This window comes from Anoplophora glabripennis, unplaced genomic scaffold, assembly GCF_000390285.2.
Source record: "Anoplophora glabripennis isolate ALB-LARVAE unplaced genomic scaffold, Agla_2.0 scaffold1, whole genome shotgun sequence".
NCBI classification, from domain to species: Eukaryota; Metazoa; Arthropoda; class Insecta; order Coleoptera; family Cerambycidae; genus Anoplophora; species Anoplophora glabripennis.
The window spans coordinates 4,746,670-4,759,662 of record NW_019417028.1 but is presented as its reverse complement, the minus strand read 5'-3'; the positions used below and the strand labels follow the sequence as shown (position 1 = coordinate 4,759,662).

At 36.1% G+C, this 12,993-nt stretch overlaps 3 protein-coding genes across 3 annotated transcripts; all 3 read right to left on the bottom strand.

The window, feature by feature from the left end:
* Positions 1-69: 69 nt before the first annotated feature.
* Positions 70-2,728, bottom strand: LOC111692106 (venom carboxylesterase-6-like). Its single transcript, XM_023455843.1, has 10 exons — positions 2,638-2,728; positions 2,316-2,464; positions 1,991-2,084; positions 1,897-1,934; positions 1,652-1,799; positions 1,050-1,592; positions 819-997; positions 524-677; positions 353-476; positions 70-299 (listed from the first exon to the last, which is right to left on the bottom strand). Exons 1-10 carry the CDS (start codon positions 2,681-2,683, stop codon positions 113-115), a joined length of 1,662 nt encoding a protein of 553 aa, XP_023311611.1. The 5' UTR covers positions 2,684-2,728; the 3' UTR covers positions 70-112.
* Positions 2,729-3,245: 517 nt separating this feature from the next.
* LOC108903902 (venom carboxylesterase-6) lies at positions 3,246-6,296 on the bottom strand. Its single transcript, XM_018706517.1, has 9 exons — positions 6,200-6,296; positions 5,570-5,715; positions 5,120-5,216; positions 4,812-5,000; positions 4,216-4,758; positions 3,955-4,133; positions 3,731-3,884; positions 3,546-3,669; positions 3,246-3,487 (listed from the first exon to the last, which is right to left on the bottom strand). Exons 1-9 carry the CDS (start codon positions 6,249-6,251, stop codon positions 3,304-3,306), a joined length of 1,668 nt encoding a protein of 555 aa, XP_018562033.1. The 5' UTR covers positions 6,252-6,296; the 3' UTR covers positions 3,246-3,303.
* Positions 6,297-7,283: 987 nt separating this feature from the next.
* LOC108904161 (venom carboxylesterase-6-like) lies at positions 7,284-12,766 on the bottom strand. Its single transcript, XM_018706716.1, has 9 exons — positions 12,704-12,766; positions 11,020-11,165; positions 9,841-9,937; positions 9,566-9,754; positions 8,968-9,513; positions 8,691-8,869; positions 8,470-8,623; positions 7,951-8,074; positions 7,284-7,587 (listed from the first exon to the last, which is right to left on the bottom strand). Exons 1-9 carry the CDS (start codon positions 12,753-12,755, stop codon positions 7,404-7,406), a joined length of 1,671 nt encoding a protein of 556 aa, XP_018562232.1. The 5' UTR covers positions 12,756-12,766; the 3' UTR covers positions 7,284-7,403.
* Positions 12,767-12,993: the final 227 nt, after the last annotated feature.

Below are 12,993 nucleotides of genomic sequence, written 5' to 3'. Positions count from 1 at the left end.
AACTTTAACAAAGCTAACGTTTTATGTAACATTTGTCAAGGTTTTAATAAAACATTAGCATATCCTCAATATAAATTTATTATATAAATTAAAATATGTAGATAAAACACATCTACAATTCTTCTTTTGTTAGTACCACGTTCTCATTCTCCAAAACACCCAGTCCGCTCCAAAACTCACTTGGAGTCAAATTCTGAGTCTTCTGAAGCTTCATGTTGTCTGGTCCAGTCACATTTAGGTATGTTAGCTCTGAATATCCAGTAGGCTGCCAAATGTCTGTCCCATCAAAAGAAGGTTTTCTAAAATTGGTACGATTAGATGTTATACACTTGAAGTAGTGCAATTTTTCTACCCCGTGGCGGCAAATGTATATAACATCCTGTGAAAAGCGTTTTTCAAACGCTTATCCTGTTCTGAAAACGGTTTTCCTGTTAGGAATCCGTGGAAGTAGATACTATCCTCGCCATGAGCTACTCCTAAAAAAAGCGAATGACTTACAATGTTTTTAACTGAAGATTTTTACCTTCTATTTCTGGGGAACTTGAGAATAACTTCACCCCTTTGTTTTCTCCTTCCTTATAATTGAAAAAGTAGTAATATACTGCTGATTTTGTTACTTTCGCTTGCATTTTGGCTGCTGTTTCTCCAGGAACTCCAAAGTATCTATCTGTGAATATCTAAAGAATAAAACGTTAGTGGAATACACTCTAACGACTACTAATTTTCAGTTTGGTGCATCTACAATGCTAAGGTGAGGAAATTATATGGTTTAGCATCTAGTAAAATTATTAAATCAATTTTACATTAAACTTACTTACTTGAGTGAACTTTTTGAAATGCTCCTTGCTGATTATTGCGCCAGGTTCTAAATAGTAGTCCAAAATTTGCAACGACACCATTATCCTTTTTGATTCTGGTAAAGTATAGTTGCAATCCAACAGGTAAGGTGATAGTATGGGCCAGTTTGCATCAATTTCTTCCAGTCTCTCCCAATAAACTAAAAATCACGCATAATGCTTGATGACAACTAAATATTATTATTCACTTACTTGCAGTCGTTAGTAACCCGTCGTCAGCAGCGTGGGAGGTGATCCAAGGGACATCTAGTACCTTACCTTCTCTCAACAACCAAAAGGGTTCTTTACCCAAGAAAGGCTTATTCGAGCCTTTCTCTACTACAGGAGCAAAGGGCGCGAAAGGCATCTTATCATAACCGTAGAAGTGTACCGTTTGCTTAACCAAACTTAAACCTGGCTTTTCTTTGAGACACCTCTTTAGAACCCCCGTGGACCTATCAGGACAACCAACGAGTACCGCAAGCCTCTTAGCGTTTTCTAAAGGGTGTTCTTTGATAACCCAAGGCGCGAGGACAGTCCCACTTTGAGATATTCCTCTGTGGAATAAACCTTTAGATAGAGGGGAGAAATAGTGGAAGTGGACGCTAGCCCCACCCGCTGATAAGCCGGCTATAGTGACGGAGTGGGGGTTTCCCCCAAAAGAAGCGATGTTGTCCTTGACCCACTTCAAGGCTACGGCTTGGTCCTTCAGGCCGTTGTTGCCGGGTATGGCGTCGTCTTCAGTGCTGAGGAAACCTGTGGTTCACGGTGGTTGAAGCAAAAGTAAGTAAATATTGTTTGGTGCCATTGCTTACCCAACAGTCCGACTCTGTAGTTAATGGTGACAAGAACAATGTCTTCGTCCATGAAAAAGTCTGAACGCGTCATGGTGTGTGCATCGCCCACCATGAACCCACCACCATGGATGACTACTACAACTTCCAGGTTCTTGTTGTTCNGCTCCTTCAAAAAGTCTGAACGCGTCATGGTGTGTGCATCGCCCACCATGAACCCACCACCATGGATGACTACTACAACTTCCAGGTTCTTGTTGTTCCGCTGGGAGATAGAGGTTTAGGTAAAGACAGTCTTCTTGTCCTGGAATTAAATGAACGAGATTACCTTTAGGTGTGTTACATCTGTTTCTGACTGACCTTGTATATCAGGAGAAAACATGCCAAGTTGAAGACATGTAAAGGTGCTATTGGCTATCCAAACACCTGACCAAGGTTGAACCGGTTGAGGTTCCTATAGGGATAGAATAACAGGGTGATTTCAAGGTTGAGGCATTTTTTTAACATTTGCTTTACCGCTTGATCTGATATTGAAAAAAAACGTTCCTCAAGGCTCTATTCTAGGGCCATTACTGAAGCGTTTCAGGTAAGTAGCTTACATACTAAGTATTGATGGCGTTTTCCTTAAGTTAAGTTCCATAATACTGTATTCTCAAATCTATCCATATAACAAGTGAAAATTTACCTCAAATCTGAGCTCTCTCACAGGGGGTTTTGCGTAGGGTAATCCCTCGAAGGCGGCGTATTTTCTTCCATCTAGGGAAGTTTTCCAAGAACCTCGTACCCTTCCCAAAGGTGTGTCTACTTCTGGTGAACCATTTTGGCTTGAACAAACTACTTAAGAGCTAGTTTTTGTTATTGTTTAATTACCAACAAATAAACAATAATATTAAGAAGACCAGTATAATAGTATATTTAACCAACATGTAAATTTCATCTCATGTAATTGGAAACATTTATTTAGCAACAATAAAAAGAAATAGTAAGTAACTAACACAAATACTTACCACAGCAACAGAATACCGTCAAAAGTACATAATTTAATAATGGCATACTTTGTATTCAAGCGCAATTACACTTAACACAAGGCGATTGGTACGTATTGATAAACTAATAAGAACGTGTCACAATTATGTCAGTTAATGGTTATTTTTGACCTTGAGGTTTACATTCTCTTGAACTAATGAAAAAAATCATTGAGAAATAATACTTAATCCTACTATGCAAGTAGGATCAAAATGGGAGTCGGTGACTTGTGTAATCAAGGAGCCACCAAATTACTATTATTTGAAACGCTTCCAAGGTTAATAAGAACTAGCATTTGTTTAGTTTAATACACATTTAAGTGAAACTAATATCAAATTTAAATGTAAGCGTACTATTTTAACCAAATTCCATTCCTTAAAAGAGATGTTCATGGCCAAATCAACGTTTAGTGTGCGCCTGTCTTGTTTAACTAAATCACAGCGTTGTATTCAAATTAGGTTTGTGTGTGAGCAGGATCGGCCTTAAACATTTTGCCCCGCAGAAAAAATCCGCGAGGAGATTTTCCCGAGAAATAAGGAAAAATCATTAACATTAATGTAAGGAAGATGATCGAAATGAAACCCTTTTCTTTTATAAAGAGTATTGTTTATAATTCGTTGCAAAATAAACATAATACTGAAAGGAAACTACAGTTCATCCTTCACGTTAATGTTTTCATATTCCAAAAGTCCAAGCTTGCTCCAAAAGTCGACTGGAGCCAGCTCTTCAGTCTTCTTCAGTTCTATGTCGTCAGGTCCATTTACAATCAAGTAAGTCAGCTCTTCAGATCCCGTTGGTTGCCAGGTGTCTGTCCCATCGAAAGAAGGAATACTAGAAAGTAAACGTTAATGAGGAAAATAAGTTATTTATGGATTAGTTTTTCCTTTACCCGCTGCTGATGTACGAGTACAACACGTTATGACAAGCGGAAATCAAGCGCTTATCTTTTTCCGAATATGGATTCATAGGTAACATCCCGTAGAAATAGATGCCGTCATCGCCATGAGCTACACCTGTGAAGAAAAATTTGGATGGTGGATGTTTTATACTGCTTGATCTAGTTACAGTTCTTACCATCCACTTCTGGAGTTCTTGCAAAGTACTGTGCGAATTTGTTTTCACCTTTACGATAATTGAACAGGTAGACGTAAACTGGAGATTTCGTTGCCTTGGCTTGCAGTTTAGCTGATATCTCGGCAGGAATAGCGAATAACCTGTCAGTAAATAGCTAAAAAGAAATAATTTTGGTGAATTTAGAACAGGGAATAATTTTAAATTTTCTAATTGAAAAAGTGTACCTGAGTGAGTTTTTGGAAGTTCTCCTTGTTGATTTTCTCCCCTGATCCCAAATAGTACTCCAGAATTTTCTTCCCTACAATCTCTTTCTTAGATACAGGTAGAGTCTCATTGCAGTCTAGCAGGTAAGGGAACATATCTCCCCACTTTTCGTCAATTTCCTCCAAAGTGTGCCACAAAACTGGAAAATTATGTATTTAAGGTTACATTGGGCAATAGCTAAATCATTAGAGGATATTGAAGAGGAAATAAATTTCACTTACGTGCTGTAGGGAGCAGTCCTTCATTAGCAGTGTACGTATTAATCCAAGGCACGTCGTGAACTTTACCTTGCCTCAAAAGTTGATAAGGTTCTGCGTCAAGGAAAGGATTCGATGATCCCTTTTCTACCACTGGCGCAAAAGGCGAGAAAGGCATAAACTGGTAGTCATAGAAATGTACCAATTGCTTCATCAAAGTGTTCGCTGGTCTCTGCTTAAGACACTTCTTCAGTTCTTCTGTTGGACTATCAGGACAACCCACCAATGAGGCAAGCTTCTTAGCACGTTGCAACGCGTTTCTCCTTATAGCCCATGGTGCTAGGGCTGTGCCACTATGCGCCAGCCCCCTGACGAATAATCCTTTAGAAAGCGGAGAGAAATATTGGAGGTGGACGCTGGCTCCACCTGCTGACAAACCGACTATGGTGACGGATTGGGGGTTTCCCCCGAACGAAGCAATGTTGTCCCTGACCCATTTGAGTGCTAAGACTTGGTCTTTCATGCCGTTGTTGCCGGGTATGACGTCGTCTTCAGTGCTGAGGAATCCTGGAACGTTAAGACTGTTTGAATCATGACAAAGGTTGCAAGGAAGCATTTACCTAGAATACCAAGACGGTAATTGAAAGATACAAGCACAGCATCGTTCTCTAGGAATGTATTGAAAGTCAATTCTCCAGAACCTAACATAAAGGCACCACCGTGGATTGACACTATCACATCGAGTGCCTTGGGGTTCTCCACAGACCCTTCAGGGATGTACACGTTTATGTAGAGACAATCTTCTTCTCCTAACGCAAAAAATAAACAAGATGGTAAAGGCAACTTTTTGGGATTGGAATGGTTATTGGACTTATTAAAATATATGATTAATGTTGTTGAGTATCAAGAGGTGCTGCTTTGTACTGACCAGATATGTTGTCAAAAGCAATAAGTTCAGCCTGAAGACATTTGTGAAGAGCGTTTGCCTCCCATGTTCCTGACCAGGCTGGAATGGGCTGAGCTTCCTGCAAATTAAAAATGACTACATCCAAGAAAAGTGACCTCCACTTATTGCCATTTAGACTTTAACAGTTACAGCGATACCCTTATAGCAACCTGATGACCTTGTGACAGTCAAAATGGTTCAACACTTGACAATAACTACAATCATTTGGTTGTAGTTTGTAGTCGTTGTCATAATTTATTTATGTGCTCTAAAATAATACAGTTTTAAAATATATTTACGATTGTTTTAAAAAATGAAGAAAATGCAAAATCAGATAATGAAATTACAAATAGAATTCACATATTAACTAGAGTTTCAGAGTCTACAATAATGAGAGAATGAATGTAAGACGGAGATGATACTTTCACTCACTTCGAATCTAAGAGAACCGATGGGTGGTTTTGCGTATGGGATTCCCTCAAAAGCAGCATATGTTATGCCATTTAATGTCTTCCAATATCCTCGAACTCTTCCTAAGGGCGTGTCTATCTCTGGCAGGTTATCCTTGCTTAAACAAACTGACATCAAGTTAAACTAGAAAATCTTAGAAACTTAAATTTCGGTTCAACGAAGACTTATGATTATATTTCACCAAACTGTAATAATACAAAATTGTAAGAAGTGTTTTTTTTCTATAAGAGTAATTATATTGTAATATGGGATATATAAAAAATGTTTCACTGAAATAAATTGTTATTGACAAGTGAAGCCTAGGTGAGATGCGAGTCGGAATATCGAAAACTGATTGTGAATAAAAGTCTTATCTCACAAATATGTATCTTTTATTGCTACCGATTTATTCACGACATTAATTAAAATTAATTTGTTACTTTATTTAACAGTCATGATATTACTTTTGCGCTTATGAAAATTCGCTACGGGTGCCCAAATTACAATCTTTATCCTTGTTACTCTTATAATTTTAGAGAGAAAGGATGCTGTGTCTAAATCACTACGAGTTAATTTTCATAACCTACTAGTATAACAAATAAGTATACTTACAGTTGTTCCCGTAGTAGAGAATAAAAAACAAACAAACCAGTTTAAACAACATTTCGCAACGGATGGATGTTCAGATATATTTGGATGTGATAGCGAATATAGCGGACGTTACTACAATAATAATTATATTATCACTTATCTTGTTGTTTATAATCGCCAGGATCGGACTGGCTCGATTGGAGTCAAATATATAAAACAGGTAATTAATTAAACAAAATAAAATTATTCGACGTAATTTATCTAACAGGCTTAAAAAAGGAAAGATTAAACCAATGCATATATTTATACAGGGTGATTCAGAACTTATAAAAAAAAAATTTTTATTGTAGATGGGACTGTTACAAATACAAAAGGGCACTGGAAACTGGTCCTCTGTAAAACCTGACCAATTGCTATATGAAAAAATGAACAGACAGAAAATTGAAAGAATTTCCTTGTCAATGAAAGGAGTAAATAAAACTTTATAACAGCAAATTCAACTGCTTTTGCCGCTATTGTTATTATTAATTAATAAAATTAATTTGCGGTTTTAATTAATAAACCAATTTGAAATACCTGATATTACAACAACTGCTCAAAACTTTTTCCACCTACGTGTAAACACATTTAGGCCCATCTTACCCAGTTTCTACGAACTAACACAATTGTTGTCTTTTTTCACCATAACACAAATATTTCACCATAACACAAATGTTGCCTTGCTTCACTATAAATTAAAATGATATCCATCTATTCCGAGTCGCTATACACGTAAACCATTTTTAACACTTGAAAAACTAATGTAAACACTATCGCGAATAGTTAATACTAATATCGGATTTCAGTATTCGGAATCGCCTCGGGCCATGTGGAGATTACAGCGAACAACTTCAATAATTTTTTCTCGGAAACTATAAAGATTTTACAAAAATTTTTTTTTACGATATTGGCTAAATTTTTCATTACGCATCTATTTTTTTTTATTTGATAAATTGTGAATAACCCTATACATATAAATTGATTTTATAAGTCGTAATTTTAAACATTTTACATGCATTTTATAAAGACCATTTAGAGATATAATGATAACTGTTAAAAAGAGAATAAAACTTAATGATTTGTTTTTTTTTAATTTTTTTCTTGCATACGCTTTATAAATATAATATAGAGAATATTTCGTAAGAATAATTTAAAATTGTCTATGAAATAAGATACTGGAGGGAAACTACGGTTTGTCTTTTACAACATCATTTTCAAATTCCGGGAATCCGAGTTTGGTCCAAAAGTCAACAGGAGTCAGGCTTTCACTCTTGTGCAGCTTCATGTCTTCTGGTCCATTTACAAGCAAGTAAGTCAGCTCTTCAGATCCCGTTGCTTGCCAAGTGTCTGTCCCATCGAAAGAAGGAATACTAAAATATGGAAATTTTATTTATTTATTATTAGTCCGACAGGAACAATTCCAATTACAGGACGTTAGCGGAAATAATTGGTATGAGTAAAATGTAAAATTAAAATAGTTAAACGTACAATATCTAGAATAAAGAAGTACAGTAATGCAAAGAAATTAATGAAAATACACAGTTAAATATTAAAGAATCGACCAGAGAACAGTATTCAAAGAGATGGAAATATAGATTTTAACGTCGCTATCATACAATAGAACATTTGGTAGGCTGTATAGCGAAATCTCGGAAACTTTAGTGAAATTATTTAACATGATAATAATGAAGGAAATATTTCATTTAAGAATTATTGATTTATGTGGTATTTACCCGCTGGTGGCGTACGAGTACAACACGTTATGACAAGCAGTAATCATGCGTTTATCCTGTTCTGATAACGAATTTATATGCTTCACCCCATAGAAGTAGATTCCGTCGTCGCCATGGGCCACACCTGTAGACAGAATAAGATGGAAGATTTTGTTTTGTTCGCAATTTTTATTAGTTAACGCTTAATCTGGTTAAACGTTAGTAGTTGTTTAGTGGCGATTTGCGCTTATTTCGAGGTCACACCATAAGAGTTATCATTGATATCCAGTAACAATAGCGACGATGTCCAGTAAGGTCAGAGGAAAAAGTTCTTGGAGGTCATTATCAACGGTCCCCACCCTGGTGCTGTCTCCTTTTCTGTACTCCCTCTGGTCATTGCCGATGGCGACCACCTTCAAGAATTTCTTCCTCTGACCTTCCTTGACAGCTGGACACCTGGTTCCAGCTCCTGATGCTTTAACCTTGAATTGAATCCACATCTCCATTAAACAACTGCTTATATTAACAGTCACTTTTTACCTTCTACCCCTTGAGCATCTGGTAAGAAGTCGGTGAATTTATTTTCACCCTCAGTGTAGTTGAATTTGTAAAAATATACAGGAGATTTGGTTACATTGGCGTGCAGTTTAGCTGACAGTTCTGCAGGGACAGCAAACAACCTGTCGGTTAATATCTGAAAGGAAATAATTTCGCCGAATTTAAAGAAGACGAATTTTGGTTTTCTGTTAGGAAAAGTGTACCTTCGTAAATTTTTTGAAGTTCTTCTTATTGATATTTTCTCCTGCTCCCAAATAGTAGTCCAAAACTTCCTTCGGTACTGTCTCCATTTGTGATGCATCTAGAGTGTCATTGTATACCAGCAGATCCGGAAATAGTTCTACCCATCTCTCGTCTACCTCTTCCAAGATTTGCCAGAAATCTGGAAAATTACGTATTTTGATTTATCTTCAGCAATTTTGCGTGATTAAATCGTCAGATAGTGCAAAGGATAAACCTTTATTGTATCATCCTACTTACATCCCGTAACAAACAGTCCCTCATCATTAGTAAAGGAAGTTATCCAAGGCACATCATGAACTTTACCTTCCTTCAAGAGCTGGTAAGGATCTGCGTCTAAGAAAGCGTTTGCTGATTTATTTTCCACAACTGGGGCAAAAGGTATTATTGGCGCCAAGTTGTCGGAACCTTGGAAATTTACCAATTGTTTCAGCAACGCTTGCGCTGGTTTCTGTTTGAGACAGCTCCTCAGTTCTTCTGAGGGACTGTCAGGGCAGCTGACTAAAACTGCGAGCTTCTTGGCACGTTGTAAGGCGTTTTTCTTGATCACCCACGGTGCTAGAGCCGAACCACTCTGCGAAATCCCCTTGACGAACAATCCTTCTGAGAGGGGGGAGAAATAGTGGAGGTGGACGCTGGCTCCGCCCGCTGATAGGCCGACTATGGTGACGGAGTGGGGGTTTCCCCCGAACGAAGCGATATTGTCCCTGACCCACTTGAGTGCCAAGACTTGGTCTTTCAGTCCGTTGTTGCCGGGTATGACGTCGTCTTCCGTGCTTAGAAATCCTGGAACGTTAAGGCTGTTTCAATCATGACAAAGGCTGGAGGAAGCATTTACCTAGAATACCAAGACGGTAATTGAAAGATACGAGCACAGCGTCGTTCTCTAGGAATGTATTAAAAGCCTTATGTCCAGCACCCGCCACAAAGGCACCACCATGGATTGACACTATCACATCGAGTGCCTTGGGGTTCTTCACAGACCCTTCAGGGATGTACACGTTTATGTAGAGGCAATCTTCTTCTCCTGATAAAAAATAAAACAACTTAGTTGCAATATTAGAGAATCTTGATTCTAGCAAGTTATGTATGTACGTAGTGCTTTATACTGACCAGATATTGTTTCAGGAGCACGCAGCCCAGCTTGAATGCATGTGTGAAGAGTGTTTGCTTCCAAGGTTTCTGACCAAGCCACTATGGGTTCAGGTTCCTGCAAATTAATAAAAATAAAGTGAGTTATCCAGTAGGAATTTGGGAAAATGTGTGCACGCATTATTACTATCTCGCAAATTAAAAATTAACTATTCATATCTCGGAAACCAAAAGTACTATGTAAGTTCTGTAAAAAATATTGCGTATTGAATAGACATGTCTTAAGGAGGTTTATCGGGTACTGAGGTACGTCTAAAAGTCTAACGAGAGTTTCTGTAGATTCGCTAGTGACTAAAGTAGTAAGCATTTAGATTTGGCAACGTTGCACTTAGCTGGCTTTGTTTGGATGCCTAAGCTTGAAATATACACCATATATCACACCTGCGAATTTCAAATAATACGCTACGTCGAGAACCTCGGCGTTGCCGCTATCACGCATATGGACGTTAAGTTAATCAACAACAGCAGTTTGAAGGAGAATTATTATAAATTATGTATCTTACAAGTACCTAATCGATTTCTATGAGCTCTCATACGGTTCCTCAGATATCGGTTTCCTATTTATACAAGTTGCTGTAAAAACTGTTTGTCAATTGCTGCGCATTCTAAGTGGAAAGACCAAAAGAATCTGCATTCTCATAAGGCTCTGTACTAAATCGTGAAAAATTATTTTATTAATATCTCGTCTCTTAGATATCCAAACTAGTCATAATTTTTTTTGAGGATTTTCCTCATATTAATAAGCTTATATTAATTTTTTTATGAATATTTGTTCGTCAATTCCAAATCAGATAATAATTTCTTTAAAATTAACATGTACATCTCATTTTTTTGTATATATTTAAAATTATAGCAAAAATTATTTTTGATGTAAAATCTTTCGATGTTCTATTTAATTTTCTCCGTCAGATACAATTGTTGCTTCAAATGTCTATGGACGGGTATAAAAGAACCAATAAAGTAAACTGCACATTCCTCAGATTTAGCCTCATATTAGTTCTTCAACTTAAAAAAAATCAACATGTCAGATAAAATTGGGGACTGATTTAAAGATTTAATTTAAAAAATTTACTGATTCTTTTTATTGCCATAAATGTTTCAATACGTGTATTCCTTAAAGATCAAACTATTTTGACTCACCTCGAACCTCAAATCGCCCACTGGTGGTTTTGCGTACGGGATTCCCTCAAAAGCAGCATAAGTTATGCCTTCTAATGTCTTCCAATATCCCCGAACTCTGCCCAAAGGCGTGTCTATCTCTGGCAGATCATCCTGACTTGTACAAACTGGCATCGGGTTAAAATTAAATATATTAATTAAACTGCCTTTTTTTTTGACGGATAATAATATACACTACAAAGACAACAACATACTTAAAAGCGAGGCATTAGCATTTTTTTAATGTGAACAATATCCATTAGTGTTGTCCTTGAACGACTAATTATTATTATCAGTTATCACGAATCAATTTCTGATTCCCAATGACATGCGATTATATCACAGCTACTTGTAATAATTTAACTATATCAATTATCACGAAACAATTTCTCTTTACCAATGACTTTATCTACAGGGTGTTCTAGAAATAAATGCCAAAATGTTAATCATGCATTTCAGTCACCAGAAGCAACAACTTTTATATGATACTTACTTTCGAAAACATCTTGGTTTTGACAAAATGTAGTTTTTTTAAAGTTTAAATTTTTGTTACCCACAACTATACCATACGTCGAAACTTAGTTGTGGATAATAGTGAACAAAAAGAAGCAGAAAAATAGGAGCTAATTAAGTATTTGCTATTTAAAAAAATATATTAAACTAAAGTTTTTAATAAGTGTAATGAAATTTTTTTTCGAATTGTCAGTTGTTTGCAAGTTACAGCCTATCAAAGTATTTTTTTCATTTTTCTTTTTAAATAACTTATTTAATTCAAATTATATTAGTCTCTCATTTAATACACCCACTAAGTAGATCAAGCACCATTGGGCGGTCAGAGAAAACTTTCATTATGCACCGCTAGAGGGCACTTTACCTAAAACTCAAAATTTGTTTTGTTAACTTTTTTCCTTAGCTAAACATCACAGAAATTTAAACATTGTTGAAAAGAGAAACCATCAGAAAAAATTATGTTTATCAAGCCGACAAATATAACCGTTTAGCTGGAAATCGCTATTAAAGTTTTATTAGACATCAAATTTTTGATAATTCATTCTGTAATTAATCAAGTTGCCACGTTTTAAATAAATGTCATTAGGTAGTAATTATGGTGTTACGAATTGTAACGAAAATTGTTTAAATCAAGTATAAGCTTCATTTTTTCACTACAATAATTTTTTTTCGGCTCTGTAATAACATTGTGGAAAAAGAACATGAGGGCAATGAATTTACTAATAATATTTTGTTTACTAAAGCTGGTTTTACAAGATATGGTATTACAAATGACCGTAATGCACATAATAATCATAATAATAATAGGAAACAGATATTAACTAACAAAGTATAACAGATTTTCAATCATATCTTATCTTAACAAATATTCGCAATGACCTCCATTCGCTTCAATACATTTTCTGGTCCGTTTTAAAAATGACAGTCTGACAGGATTAAAAAGACCGATATTGTTTCACGTTATTAACGGAACACCCTGTACAGTTTTATCTAAAACGAACAGTTTTGAACATTAATTTTTGTTTTGTCACTACGATAACGATCATTATTTTAAAAATATATTTGACTGTTAAAAAATATAAAAATAAATACAGAAAAATATATAATATAATAAATGTTAAAGATCTAGGCTAGGCAAGTAAGTGTAGTTACTTACAGCTATTCCCAAACGAGAGAACAAACAACAGACAACCCAATTTAGACAACATTTCGATTTGGACTACTCGTATCCTTAGATACAAATCTGACAGATATATACTTACCACTTATCTTGTTTATCACAGTCACAAGGGTAGAACTGGTATGATCGGATTGAAATAATGGAGGTGGACGCTAGCGTGACCTGCTCGAATGCTAAGACTTGATCTATCATGCCACTGTTGCTGGGTATGACAGCGTCTTCCATGTTAAAGATTCCTAGGAATGTTAACGCTGATTGATTCATTG